Source organism: Dermacentor variabilis, chromosome 4 (genome assembly GCF_050947875.1).
Source record: "Dermacentor variabilis isolate Ectoservices chromosome 4, ASM5094787v1, whole genome shotgun sequence".
Taxonomy (NCBI): domain Eukaryota; kingdom Metazoa; phylum Arthropoda; class Arachnida; order Ixodida; family Ixodidae; genus Dermacentor; species Dermacentor variabilis.
This window is the reverse complement of record NC_134571.1, coordinates 207,107,507-207,122,722: the sequence shown is the minus strand read 5'-3', so window position 1 is coordinate 207,122,722 and position 15,216 is coordinate 207,107,507. Positions and strand designations below refer to the sequence as shown.

The 15,216-nt window shown below is 43.6% G+C and overlaps 1 protein-coding gene across 2 annotated transcripts in view; it reads left to right on the top strand.

The window, feature by feature from the left end:
* The window catches only part of smo (smoothened, frizzled class receptor), a 164,465-nt gene that overhangs the window by 90,224 nt on the left and 59,025 nt on the right, over nt 1-15,216 (top strand). For both annotated transcript variants that reach the window (XM_075690864.1, XM_075690863.1), the window contains 2 exons: nt 5,729-5,837; nt 11,910-12,101. In XM_075690864.1, the coding sequence (XP_075546979.1) occupies nt 5,729-5,837; nt 11,910-12,101 (301 nt within the window). The remainder of the gene's footprint in view (nt 1-5,728; nt 5,838-11,909; nt 12,102-15,216) is intronic.

The following is a 15,216-nucleotide window of genomic DNA, read 5'->3' as shown; positions in this document are numbered from 1 at the left end:
TTTTAGAAGTGGTTACTGTTTTATTACGAAAGGATCTTTATATACAAGAACCTCTGCCATCAAATATATCAATACTGTAATCAGTTGACACATCTATTTGTTTTGAGCCAATACAAGCAAAGAAACATCCAAAATCTACAGGATCAGAATGGCAGAACGTGTTGAAAATGAATGTTTCAAGCTTTTTTTTAGACATCACTGATGTCACAAAGACACTCATAACATATGAAATCATGGGAAAGTGCTCTTAGAATTAATGCCGACTCTGCTCTGATCAGTTATTATTATCTTTTATTACGCATTGCTGTTGAGGCTATTCACTTCAACTCAGAGAAGTGAGTTGCTCAAACACACTCTCTAAATCACTAAACCTTTCCACCTGACAGCCTGCAAGTGACAGTAATGGCAAAGTGCACTGGCGGAAAGTGTCACTACATTCACTTCTCTGGTTGGGCTATTACAGTGCACTTTCAATGCTGAAATATCTACTCAATTTCAGAGTTCAATAACAGATGTATTTCTGTTGCAACCATCATAAATAATATGAAGAACATTTTGTTATGTATGTTCTTAATTGTGCAATATTTGTTTTACAATATTGATACCAGACTACGTCAGCATATTTGAGTAGAGGTCTCATTAACTCTTTTCCTTACCGCAATAAAATGGTTGTTTTTTTATAAGTCTCAGAAAAAAAATTATTCACCACTACAAATAATATTCTAGCACACATTGCAGCATAGCATATTGGGCATAATGAAATGCTCTTTCCAAAAACATACGTTGCTAAACAAAAAAATTTATTAGGTAAAACATAATAATTCTAGAAAGTGCCGTTTTTGCTGTTAGTTGATAAAACAATAAAAAGACATAATATCTACAAAAACATTAATATCAAAGAAAATTCAGAATATAAATTTCAAAGATAAATAACCCAGGAATAGTCTGAAAAAATAAATGCTCATTACCCCTCCGTTCTCGCTCTCACTAGTGGTGCAAGGCTGGAGTCAACAGCGGAGCTTGTGATCACCTAGCTTTTACAGGGCTTGTCTAAGTTGTTTGTGGGTTTTGCGAGGTTATGCTAGATTTCACTAAGTTGTTGGTAGGCTTGGCTAAGTCGTTTCTAGCTTCGATGAGGTTATGGTAGGCTTGGCTAAGTTGTTTCTAGGTTTTGCGAGGTTATGCTAGGTTTCCCTAAGTTGTTGTCTCGGTGCGCTTGATGCTGGAAGTTTTCGAGCAGTCGTAGGCCAGGGTCGCTTTCTTGGCGACGTTGAGCATTCAGGCGCTGACTCTTGCACTCCCTGTACTGAAACTCGCGATCCTCGACTCGGAGTCTCCTCTTCTCAGCTGCAGCTTTGGCACCATGTTCCGGAGCAGCTCGGCGGTGACGCATCGATTCTCGCTTGGCAGTACAGCGCTCTTCCTGGTAAACCACTTTTTCTCCAGGTGCCTGGACTTTCTTTGGGTTCCCATGGCAGCAGCAGGTATGCACGGAGTAGAGGAGGCGAGAGGTGTGTCGCCGCACTGGCTGTTCCGAGGCCTGTGACATCACGACTTCACCAACGCGCATGGGTGCAAGGAGGTTACGTGGCTCGGTGCTCTCGTAGGTGGTTTCTAGGCAATGCGAGGCAGCGCAGGGCTGGACTGAGTTTTCTGGTAATGCTCCATGGTGGAACTAAAGCTTAAACTGCTCCGCTGTCAAAAGAAACTAAGACGAGTTCATCGCTCATGCCATGCAGTGAAGCATTTCCCAGATTTTGTGAAGCATAGGTGCACTCCGTTGTTTTCCCACAAAACGTCTGGTTTTTGTTCAACTTTGCGGTCCTTGTAACACATTTTGCGGTTTTGCCTTTTCGGCTTCTTCTGAGGATGATCCGATGAAAAGTCCAAAGAACATACTTCACCAGTTCGTCTAGAGTCATGCACCTCTTTCTGGAGCGATCGCGCTCAGCGTATTCAGCCAACTACACAATTTTGCATCCATGCATCTCTCTTTGCATTTCTGCAGATTTTCTTGATCACCCCTGCAGAGAAGAAGAGTAGAAAGAAATCCCAAGCCGTTGTAAGCTGTCTTGCGCTGACCTGTAGTGTTTGGCCGATATGTGCTACGGGTGGATGTCTTGGCGTGAATGGAAGTTTCTTTGCTGCCGATGGCAGCACATCATAACCAAGCGAAGTGTGCACCCTGAAGATAAACAGTAGAGCTCTCAGGTCGTGCAAAAAGATAGGCAGAGCAGCGTGCACAGGGAGGGAGACCTCTCAAGGCCATAAAGGCAATTCACCAGTGAACAGTTGTGGATGTCCCATGCTGACCCAAAACATCGTCGCCATCAGAGCTTGAATCTGCTTTGCTGTCATCTACAGAATCGTAACTCGAGTCCTCATCACTAAATTGAAGTGCGGGTGCCACATAGTTTCGAACACGAAGTTTTTCTCGCAACGCAGTCATGCGGGACAACGCCATGGGAGCGACTTTAGATAACTGCGAAGTGACACCGGCAGAGCCCCTTGCCTAGATTTTACGAGAGAAGTGAAACCAAAACTCTTGGAAACTGGTTGAAAATGCCTGGTCCACATGTTGGACATGTGGCAGACTTTCAGAAATATACTTTGGCGGAGTAAAACGACTCGGACTCCGAGCCAAAGCACACTAGTGAACAGCTGGCATCATTTTCGGTTAATTGTCATTGCTCAGCACTGTCGGATGGCAAAGCCAGTGATATAATTTAATTCTTGACTTGCTGGGAATCATTTCATTAGAAAATTTTGATGCTAGTGCAGGGTAATTGTGAGTGGCATGCTTTTTTCTCGAGCACGGCAGAAGGTGACAGCCATGCCTCTTTCCGCTACAACATACGCACATTGGTTTGCAAAAAGGTCCGTCAAAAATCACAACATTGCCAGAGCAAGAAAATTTTAACTGATTCTAAAAGTTCAGTGCCTGTGCTAACTACTGAATGGCTTAAGTGGATAAGATATGGCTCCAATAGTCGAAATTGGCTATCTGAAACACCAATCAGCGGTGATCGATTTGAATAGGCCTGCTAATGAAAGAGTTGACATTGTGTGAGCAACAAGGTTTGTTTTAGTAGTACAGTGCCTCAAGCAGTGTCTTTGTTACCATAATTTTTAGTGCTACTAATATACTACATTTTACGTGGGTTTTTCAGCTAAGTTCACATGCTATGATCACACCAAGATACTTGAATTCATTGACTGTCTTAATTTTGCCTTTACTTACAGTGTATGTGTGCACTTAGAAGTAAGGCTCATTGGAAATTTTGACAGTTAATGAATATGGTAGCCCAAGCAAAACAGCACATAACTTATGAAGGAAAATATTTTATAACTTGCACTTGAGTATATCTAAAAGGTTGTACATGGGAAGAGCATGCAGTGAACACAATAGACAAGAAGGTAGCACTTGCACAAATACTAAAAAAAATACAAATGGATAAATAAATGTAGTCCTAATCTCTGATGATTTTAAATCGTCAGTATCAGTGATGCAACATTCAGACTTGTTCATTTAACAAGGCAGGATATTTTGAAGTATTGGGGAAGTGATATTTGATGATAAGAAAGTATACTTAATGAAATGAATAGTAAAAACAAATTGTATAGCCAACCTTGTTTTGGTAGCATCAAGCCTTCTGGTGTTTGCTAGCACCACTTGACGCCTTCACTGAATGTAGGCCTGTGCAAATATCAATTTTTCGGTTCAAAGTGAACTCTTAAGCGAACAATATAGTATAGAATAAATGTAAAGTGAATAGTTCAGATAGTTGCGAGATTTGCATGAAACCCACAACTTGGTAGGCACAAGTGCCAGATGTGAACATATCTAAAAAAAGCTTTGTTTACTTGCCAAAAAAGAAACATGTTCATTTCTGAAGCCAGTTTGTTTTCAAAGTGCCGCTAAGATATCTTCATGCAAATATGCAAATTTGACATTTCTTCAGCACTCCAGCTGACAACTCCAGCAGCACCGAAAATTCGTTTACAGGCTTTTGCTCACTGTTGTGCTTCAGTCTACTTAAAATTTTGTCATGGTTAAGGCCGCGAGAGTATTTTGCACTTGCCCATCATCGCGATGCTGTAAAGCGCAACCATGACTGCACAACGGCGGAGGTTTATGCTGTGTTGCACAAATACAGCTTGAGCCTTCCGCCGACACGCAAGCTTAGCCTGTTCTGTTTAGTAAGCACACATACGAACTTGGTGGGCACGCTTGCTGCTTTTGTGGACCCGTGTGCATGATCTTGGGCCCAATCACCAATGGGTGACAAACTTCTCGGAAGAGTTTACCTTCCACAGCCACACTTGCCTTGGCTGTTAGGCCTAACCTGTGCAGTTTGCCAGCCACCAGTTACTGTTTAGTGCCTTGTGGAAAATTAAATAAAAATTATCAGTAAAATCAGGGTGCACATTATATGCAAATTTCAAATTAAGGTGTGGCAGCACAGCATGCGTTCGGGAAGCCACCTTTAGAGCAAAGTTATTCGCCATAAGTGCTGCCGAAGAGGTTGGAAACAGGGCGACTGGCTGAAAATAAGATGTGGATGATTTGTGCTTCCGTGAATAGAGACTGTTACTATAAAGATTCGGGCGGTGTGTGCAGGTATTTCTGCAGTTTATACGCACAAATTTTTTTCTTCATTCTTTTTCTTTGGGGGGTGGGGGGGTTGTAATTGTGGGTGCCGCTTATACAGTAAAACTTCTTTAATTTGATCCTTGTTAATTCAGAGAATCAGATAATTCGTACTCGTCCCATGGTCCCAGCATCCGTGTGCATTATTTAATGCAATCAAATTCTCGTTAATTCTGATATGTTTGGCCACACATTGGTTTGGACAACTCTCGGAGCTCTGCGAGAGCGGAGCGCCACAGGTGTGCTATACAAAAGAGCAAAAATGTCGCTAGCGTCCAACCAAAATGAAGCGGCAGAGTCCGCATCGCCAAAATCATCAGTGGAAATTGTACGTGAATGACAGCAATGCCAGAACACATCATCCCTATTTGTGCCTTTAAAGCCTTTTCTTGTGTTTACCGTTTTGCATAACACCGCGTTGGCTGCATTCCTTCATAACTGCATAGTCGTCATCCATGATCACGTCAAGAGCCACCGTGGTTTCATCTGCAGCGATTGTGGAAAAGAGTAGTTTCATTTTTACTCACTGCAAAACTCTTGAGGATGAAGAGCATCAGCTATGTCACAATAGAGAGACGATCTGTTTGTGACGAGTTCACTGGCAAAAAAATAATTGGAATGTGTGCGTGGTAATGAAAAGCATGTCTCAGAAGAAGACGTGAGCCGCAGTCATGCTGCAAAGGATGTCGCGAGGCCTTTTTTACTGTGAGCGCTTACCAGTCATGAGATGTTAAGAATAGCAGCTTCTCACTGCTTTTGTACAAAACAGAAACAGGATTCTTGATTAATTTAGTAAATAAGCATATTTTGATGTAGTAAGCATTTGTCTTAATGTCCTCAATAATTTGACATCCATTTAATTTGGATAATTTTTTTGGTCCATTATAGTTATAATGAACAAGGGTTTACAATACGTGAAAAAATACATATACTTATTGGTTCGTTTCGGATACTTTGAAAATTTCGAGTACTGAAATTCGAGCCAAAGCGAATATCGAATAGCATAATATTCAATCGAATGTCCAAAAATAGTTCGCACTAGCCTAACTGAGTGCCCCTTTTGTTGTTCTCGTGCAGGCCTGTTCCTGGTGACAGCGGTGCTGCTGGTGTCATGCACATACGTCTGCCACATCTACGAATTCCGCAATCGGCCTGTTTGGGAGAGAAGCCTGCACAGATATGTTGCGTGAGCACTGTTCTTTCTGTGTTATTTTTATTCCCACTTTATTCTTGTCCAACAACTAATGTGGGCACCAGGAAAGTTTACACCAAAGCAGAAAATGGGAAGGCAACATACTTGGCAGCTGTGACCATGTTTTCATTGCACAGTTGGTGGCCAATATTTCAGGCACCTCATTTTTAAAGCATAACCAGTTATTCAGACTTCCATGTGGTGCCACGACCGACTCCATAAAACATATGTATAACGTTGAATGAAATTTCAAATGCAGCATGGTGTCAGACAAATTTTTGGACTGATCTGTACACATGACACCGCAAACAAAGTTAGTGCCATTTAGACTGTGTTCTGCTCCCTCACTTTGATCATTAAGTCAACGCTTCAGGTTTCCGAGGGCTGTACAGCCACATTGAATAGTGTTTAATCAACTCAGCAGTATTTGGCCATAGACTTCTGATGAAGCAGTGTTGGTTAAGCCTAGTTAGGAAATATGGCTCTTAGTAAGCTGTCGCTGCCGCGAGATGCTCGCTTGATATGTGACAGTCAAACTTCAATATAATGAAGTTGTACTTGCAAGCAAAAAACTTTGCTAAATTGCAAATTTCATTGCATAGAAGTTTTATGGATTCAGTACTAAAAATAATTTCAGAGGTTCCCAGAACATTTCTGGTGGATATTATTTTGTCAGTAAGAACTTACAGTTAAACTTTGATATAACAAAGTTGCTAAAATCTGCAACTTGCATTGTTATATCGGACATTTATTATATTGAATTGAAACATCTTATGCGAATAAGCACAGTCGCCGCAATATTTTCCGAATTATTGGGCAATCGGAAAAAGCAAATTAGAATGAAAAAAGTTAATTTTGTCCGATTTGAGAGTCGGCAATGAAAATTGTGGTTTCATGCCGTGCCAACATCATCTTCACATGGGTGGTAGGATGCGAAGCCAACCACGCATTCACTCTGCCCCCGTGGCTCCCTGTGTGACCCGCAGTAACAGTGCAGGCTGTGGGCTCTACCTCTTGCTTCAAAGCATCTCCGAAACTCAAGATTACGCAACCTCCAGTACTAAACATGCGGGAGGACAGCGCACATGACGCCATGCCATCTCGGTACGCTCTCTCTTTGCACATGTGCCAGATTATCCCTGAAATAGGGGACGCAGGCTGTGTATATGCTCAGTCGCACTGACAGTCATGCACAGCCATGGCTGCACTTAAAAAGGAGGCGCATGCAAACCTGTCACCCACCTCTCCCCCTAACTCATGCAAGATGGCGCTCGTTAAACCACCATCCTTCTCGGCTCACCATCATATTCTTTCACTCACACCCAAAGCATACAGCACGTGGAGCATGATAGGATCTTATCACACTTGGACTTTATACAGAACGCTGCTGCACTTTGGTTTGGTTGCATGGCGTGTGATTTGAGAGGTGCATTTGCAAGCAGCTTCAATTTAAACCATTGGACCTCCTGCTTCCAGGGAAGTGTCCATATACTGTCTCAGTATTCTTTCGTGGTGGTAGTTAAATTTAATTACCCGCCGTGGTTGCTCAGTGGCTATGGTGTTGGGCTGCTGAGCACGAGGTCGCGGGATCGAATCCCAGCCACGGCGGCCGCATTTCGATGGGGGCGAAATGCGAAAACACCCGTGTGCTTAGATTTAGGTGCACGTTAAAGAACCCCAGGTGGTCAAAATTTCCGGAGTCCTCCACTACGGCGTGCCTCATAATCAGAAAGTGGTTTTGGCACGTAAAACCCCAAATATTATTATTATTATTAAATTTAATTATATTGGAACCGTGTATAAACACACTTCGTTATATTGATGTTCCTTATATCGATGTTGATCTTTATAAACAAATTATTGCAAGCAGTTCACGCCATAATTGTGCGATTAAGATGGGATGTGGATTGTCTATACACTTTCTGTGCTTTATGGCCAAATGTGATGAAAATTCACATCCTTTGATTAGTTCTTCATGCTGATTTTAAATACGCAATAATTTTTCTTGTGGTCACTAGATTGATAAAGCTGCCACTCTATTTTTTCTTGAGACAATAGGAAAAAGACTCAGCAGAAATTGGATCGGTTGTGATATTAATCATGGGTCATTATCTCTATACCTGCTAGCTATGTGGGCTAGACATCCATACTTAAGACAGTGCCTCCGAGATATGCTAAGCTAGGAGCACATCATAAGCATGCCTGTTTTGGAGGCCACAACCACGGCTGTCTCACAGTAACGGCCGCCACACTCAACAGAGCTGTCGATGACGTTCAGGGATTCGGTAATCATTGCCAAAGAAGGTGCCCCAGTGGGCTCATTACGTCTCTGCCATCGCCTGCAGGCACACCGTTGGCACTGTCGTTGACTTCGTCTACCACATTAGCATACAATGTATGCATGTCTGCTTCTACATTCAAGTACACTCCCCCCCGTTTACACGATTGTAAGTCGACCTATTTTTTAAAATTTGAAAATCTGAAGTGGGGGGGTTGACTTATAATCAAAACCAAAACATGGCACCGCCAAAAAAGCGAGACCAACGAGATATCAGGGGAGCTACAACGCAGTTACAATTTTATGTTTGCTTATGGCCCTACCTGTACTTTTCGCTATCTTGCATGTTTATTCGCTTTTCGGAAGGGTTTTTCAACATTTTTGAGAGTTTTACAGTGCACACAACACTCATGGGGGAAGGGGGGGGATAGTTGATGAAAGTGCCGCTGTTCCATTCGCGGTGGCACTTCAGAACGGCTGCGCTTGCGGGGAGTATAGATAGTTCATGGAAGAGTAGACATTGCTCACGTGTTTCTCTTTCCCTGTACCCCTTAGTTTGACGTGTTCAACTTGACTGTTGGCTACGTGCTACTTCCATGCTTCCTTAGTCGTCATGAGTGCTCCAATCCCACTAGACATTTGGCACTCGTTCACAGCAGCGTTCAAGAGGGCTGCCTTTCTTTATACCGAAGAAACAAATCACCGTGCAGTTTTACAGTGCTTACAGTGGGCTGCAAGTTCAATTTTTCTGACCGGGTGGTGCAAGAGTGGCGACTGCAGTGAAGCAAAATTTTCACCTGTGACAGCAAGTGAAGAATTTCCCACGGGCTGAAGTCTGGATGCTTTCGGGAGCTGTAGTCCAAGCTTGCGGCATGCGTCGCTGAAATGCGTGATCGGTCCCTGCCATTGAAGTGCAACATGGTCATGAAACAAGCCCGGATCTCCGCCGTGAGTACAACGAATGGCTGGCGGCAGAAGACCACGAACTTACGCCAACCGGACCTGTCAAATGAGCCTCCCTGATGGCTGCGTATGGTTGGGTGCATTTGGCATGGGCTGCTGTTCCACAAGATGTGGTGCGGTCGTTTGCCAAATGTGGAATTTTGCTAGACGACACACTGTGGGACCATAGCAGCGATGACGATAGCAGCACTAGTGAGGACGATGGCACAAGTGAAGATGAGTAGTCCAGTGACCATGCCAGCTACTGATAAATTTTCGTTATCGAATGCGCCCTCAGATATTCTCTTGTTTCTATTTTTCCCCTGTCGCACGCGATATGGGGGGGTCGACTTACAATCGTGTAAATACGGTAGTCGCTGAAACCTAATCACCCTATTCCATCACTCCCATCACTTCATACAGTAGTGGAAACATGCAAGTGGCTGAGATTTTTCATGCGGTCGGGAATCATGCACACACAGCACACCATCACACGGCACAGCACATAGCAATCAGTATATCAAAGACCATTCCACAGTGTGAGCAACTTGCAAGGTTTGTGAGCAAGAAATAAGTCAACTTTTGTGTGTTCGGCATGGCATTAAGTTAGCAAATGGTTAGTTTCTGCATTTCACTATCTCGGGAAGCTTTCCAAGATATGCGGATATTTCATTTGAGCTTCAGATAAGCATACTTTACATTTCGAATTCTCGATATAGCAAACTATTTTGCAATCCTCTTTGAGTTTGATAAATCTGGGATATACTGTAGTTGTTGAAATTGAAGGTTTTATGAAAGCTCATCTGATTAGCAATGAACAGGACATGAGGAGTGTTGCATGTTAGCACAATGATGTTGTATGTTACCATGTTATTTACCTTATTTCACTCTTGTATTATTTTGCACATACTTGTACTGGCCTATCCTCTAATGTTTAATTTTGTTTAATTTAGTTATTTACTTACAGCAGTGTAAGTAATGCTGTAAGTAATCAATTAAATCATGCCTTTGCTGAAACCAGGGTGAAGATGCACATATAACAGCGCTCATTGTAAGCACTACAGGCACACTTCAGGGTCAGCGACAGCCTACAAAAAATATGAATCCTGGTGTTTTTATGATGGGCAGGCAGCAGAGAAGTGTAAAATGAAAGATAGCCACAGCACTGTCTCCCACATAAAGTTTATTTTCAAACATCCACACACATATATGTTCATGGGATGTGAAAGTAAAAACAAGAACAGTAAGTGATACACTAAAAGCTCGTTAATTCGAATTCCGCAGGGATTCTAAAAAAATTCGAATTATACAAAGTTCACACTAATGAAAGTCAGAGAAAAAAAATCACTCGGTTAAGGCGCGTATATAGTCCGACGTGGTGTGAGCACGTGTGCACACACGCTACGTCGCACTGGTGCAGCCAACGTAACCGGATGCGACCAACACGGTCTGACGGGCTCGATGTGGAGATGGCTCTTGCTCCATCCGCGCGCTCGTCGCGCTGGCTGGTGCGGAGAAAAAAATGTCACAGTTTCGCTCGAAAAGCGAAGCATTGATTACGATAGCAAATTAGTAGATAGCTATTTGAAGTAATGATAGTAGTTTTATTGGCCGTATAAACTTGTAAACATTCCCTTACTAACTAAATTAACAAGGACGGTGTTGTGCGCACACAGGTAAGCATGAACACATCTCGCTCGATGACTGTGGAAACTCGCTGAAAAACGCTGGAGAGAGGAAATGCAGCAGTAGCAGCAAGCGAATCGACCTTCTTACAGCTCTTGCTTCAACTCGAATGAAACGTAGAAAGCACATTGCATACGAAGCTACTGGCACTGCTTGCACTCTGCAAACATCGCAAATCGCTTTGAAGATGAGGCCTACGCGGGCGTGCACTTTGGCCACGTCGCAGATCGGTTTCAAGATACGCTTCCTTCCCGCATAGCCGCGACGTAAGCAGCCACCACTGGAGAACGTCTGCCCTCCCTCACTCGCGTCGCCCCGTGCCTCGAGCGCTACAGGTGAGGGTGCGCTCTGTCCCGCCTCCCTCGCTCATGAGATTGAGGCGCTTCTGCTGGCTCACCCTCGCATACTTTCGCTCGTACACGAAAAATGCGGCGCCGCGTGGCGACGGTGTTATCATGCTTGCTGCTAATGAAGAAAGCAAAGCTGCGCAGCCCACGCGGCGACGCTAGCGTCGCCAACGTGCTTTTGCGCACTAGCACTCTCCCCATCCACGATGATGCAGAGTTCGAATTATTGGTGGCGGTGCCAATTTCAGTGTGAATTAGCAGGATGTGTTACATATTGCTTTCAATACATTGTTGGATGGACTGCGACGGCTACTTCGAGTTATCTGAAATTGCGAATTAACGAGTTGTGAATTAACAAGCTTTTACTATATGATCTGTGCAGTCATTTTTCCTTACTCTCGCAGCACACTCGCCTGTTGCCAAGTAGGGTGGGTCTGTAAATAACTGCACATATTTCAATCATTTGACCACTGGTGCCTGCAGTAGTTTCCATTACAATCCTCAGTCTTTCTTTGCAGCAGTGGTGAAATTTTGCTACATTGAAATCCGCGATGAACACACTTCATTATATTGAGGCTGAAAATAGATGGCGTTTTATGGATGTCAAGTTATACAAAGTAAAGCAATGAAGTTTGTGACATCAGGGCCTGTATCACCAGTATGCCGTCTACATTGTGAAATAAGTGGCAGCTCCTTGCCTGTGAGCTGTACTAATACTGTGCTCATGGTCAGGTTGCCTGACCACATTATCTCCTTCGGGATCTGATACATGCTGGGAAGGGAGGGGCCAAAGGTGTTGTCTGTCATGTGCAGCTGTCGAGCCAATGTGGAGACGGCACAGAGCCCTGTGCCAGAGCTTCCTGTGCGTGCGTGCGAGCCAGATGCTCGTCCCAGCCTGGCCATGCTACAACTCCACCTGGTGGCCTTCCTGGGTGCCTGCCTGGCCCTAGCATCTTGGGTGCTCACCTCAGCCACAGCCACCGCCTGGAGCCACTTCTGGCGCAGGTGGGCTGTTTCTCCTATGAGCACGGTAGTGCAGCCTTCTACAAATGACCAATGTTTTCATGCTGGCAACTTTAAAGGAAGACTTTGTGTGTGCCATTGCTTTTTATTTTTGCTCAGATTTGGCATGTTGCTCAGATTTGGCATTGCACAAGATTACACTGCAGTCAGGGTGCCACTTTGAAGTTGTGCATAGCAAGTGCCACAACAAAATAAATGCCTCAGTTCGAGGACTCTTCCTGATGATCACAACGACATCCCTTTTAAATCAGGGTGGCAACAAAAGTTCATTTAGCCTGCTTGAGCTGCTTACATGTTATGATATTGTAATCTATCTCGGCTTTTTCTCATAAAGCTACCCACGCCTGGGACAATGCTGTCCCCATATCTTCCCTGCTTTTTTCCCTCCATTTGCCTCTTGCTTAATGAATTGCACGTTTTACCAGTTGATGTTCCCATCCTCTTTGAGCCCCAGTGCTTCTGAAAATTGGGTGCTCCCTACAGTTCTCAATGGGTGAATATCTTGGCATTCCATTGCATGGTGCTAAGTCGTCTCTTGAATTTTTCTTCAGCATACATGTGCCTAACCCTGTTCTGAAAATTTGTAAAAATTTGCTCCTCCTTGCGTTTGTGCCATTACTGCTTTCCAAATTCCTCAATCTAAGGAGCTTTTGATGAAGCTTTAAGATTAAGAAAATTGAAAACTAAAAGATTTTTACAATAGTCACATTTTTGTTTGCTTAGTTGAATCTAAGATTCACAACGGATCATTTTGCAGCAAAAGTTATGTTCCTCTGTTGTTGCTTTCAAATGTTATAGCGAAGGTTATAACCCCCCTCCCCCTTGATGTCTGTGAAACCGAACCTGGAATTACCAGTTGTATGTGCAACATAAAGGTATCCAATTTATGCAACATCTTTTTAATTTCTTGACGTTCATATTAAGTTTGAATGAGTAATGAGAAGCTAAAACCATTTGCAGCATGTTTGTGTCTAACATAGGTAGGGCTGTGCGAATATCAACATTTTCAAATATGAATTGAATACGAATGCTTAGCTCCGAATATCGAATATTGAATTAGGATATGCATATGCATTTATATTAGCAAGTTCAGTTTACTTTAACATGCTGGAATGGTTCAATTACATTGTCAACTTGATTAATGCAGCAAATTGGGCGTTTTGGTACATATTTAACAAGGCAGCACCACAAAGAAGACGTATGAACACTTTTCTGTACCTTAAAGGGATTTGACACACTACGCCTTCTGCACATCCAACAAAAAGCTGCCTGTGCCTTAGTTTGGTACATTGGCCAAACTGGGAGATGTGTTAAGGATAGGTTAAGGGAGCACGAAACAACATAAAAAATCTATGTAAAGGAAAAGATTTGTAAGGTTTCCTGGCAAGTAATTGTCTGACTTGCAAGGACTGTTCAGCCGACCTTGCAAGCACTTAAGAGTAAGACGCTTGTGACACGGGAAATCAGAGTCTGAAGGAATTTCTAGACTCTGGGAGGGATGTGTCAGCATGGCCTCTATCATGCTTTCAGACGAAGGGCTGGCATATTTGCACATGCACAGATGACAACCCCTGGACCGGATGGCATGTATTTATTCGTGAATCATTCACAATAAAAGTTGTTGGAAGTTCAGCTCTCGTCCTTGTCGTCTTGTCTCCATCCGTGTCTTCTTCTTGTGCTGCTGCCTTTTCAAATATTTTCAACAGTAAAAATTAGACTAGTTAGCCGTTATGCTAGAACATTGTGTACAGTAGAGCTTCAGTCATAAGTTTTAGAAAAAAGCATGAGAAAAAGCATACTAACTGGGAGAAGGTATGATCTGAATTAGCAAAAAAAAATATGGCAGACTCAATCGTAACTGACACATATGTAATGCGAAGCTTTGCATGAATCGTTACAGCACAAGGCACCGACTCACACTAATCCGGTAGGGTTCTAGCAGCCGGAACATGCGTTGTCGTTAATGACGATTCGGCAAGCGTATGTTTGTGCTTCTTGAATTCGGCATGAGTCAGCAGTTTCTCCGGGCAGGCCATTTTGGCGGGAAGTTTTGACGTGCCCACTCGGCAAGGATTTTTGTGGCATGAAACGCCAATGCGTGTGGAGCTGGTGGGACCCGAATGGCCCAGGAAGTGCTCTGTTCTTTTCCTTTTATGTGTTTTAATACTAGCAGCAGGAAACTGAAGGAAAATTGGAACTGGTGCGCAACGCCGCATTACAATGCTGGGATCACGCCACCTGCAGCAGGGAACGGTGACGCGTTTGGGTTATTCGCTATTAAAAGCGAGAAGTATGCTTCCAGCAAAACTAAGCCACACTCACTTTGAAACAGACAGGTGAAGATGCTTACCGCAATAGGGTTGACGAATGCGACTTGTGACAACCTCCTGGGGTGCTATCTGGGACATGGTCAAATTCCACCATATTCTCAGATTAGGTAATGGCGGCATCTTGAGCCACTGAGTGAGGCTGTGGCAGCTCTCTAGGCTAAGCAGAGCTGACCTGATTGCAAATTCGAGACTGTGATGGAATTCGACAGTACCCTGAATAGCAGACCCATGAAGAGTTTGCTGGTACTGGAAAAGGAAACTGAGTGCATACCGGCACTTTCACGCGACACGGCAGGCAAGTGCTTTGGGAAACCGCCACGGGGAACGCCTACTGCTCTCGATCGTGCATGCCTCGTGTTTTTTCTTGTTCACATGGAATCTAGAAACTAGAAACATCATATGATCACAATTTGGCAATGTACCATATATTAGGGCCGAAAGAAGCATTTTGTTGGCACGTATTAACCAGTAAAACAGGATCTTAACTGTATTGGGTCATTTTTCATGTTCAAGATCATGAATGTTAGTGCTGGGAAGTCGTACGAAATAGGGCCATATCACAAGATTCTACTGTATTTGGCTCATGTTAACCTAGAAAAATGAGTACCGTAAAAACTGGACTATACGCGCCGTGCACGCCGACGGACGCGCCACTGGTGGCGACCTTTCGCAGAACACGCAGGAAAGGAGCCTGGCGCGCGCCGTAGTTTGTTGTGTCGTTGATCGTGCTTCTCTGTCTTATTCACGTTTTCAGAGCAAGATAGGCA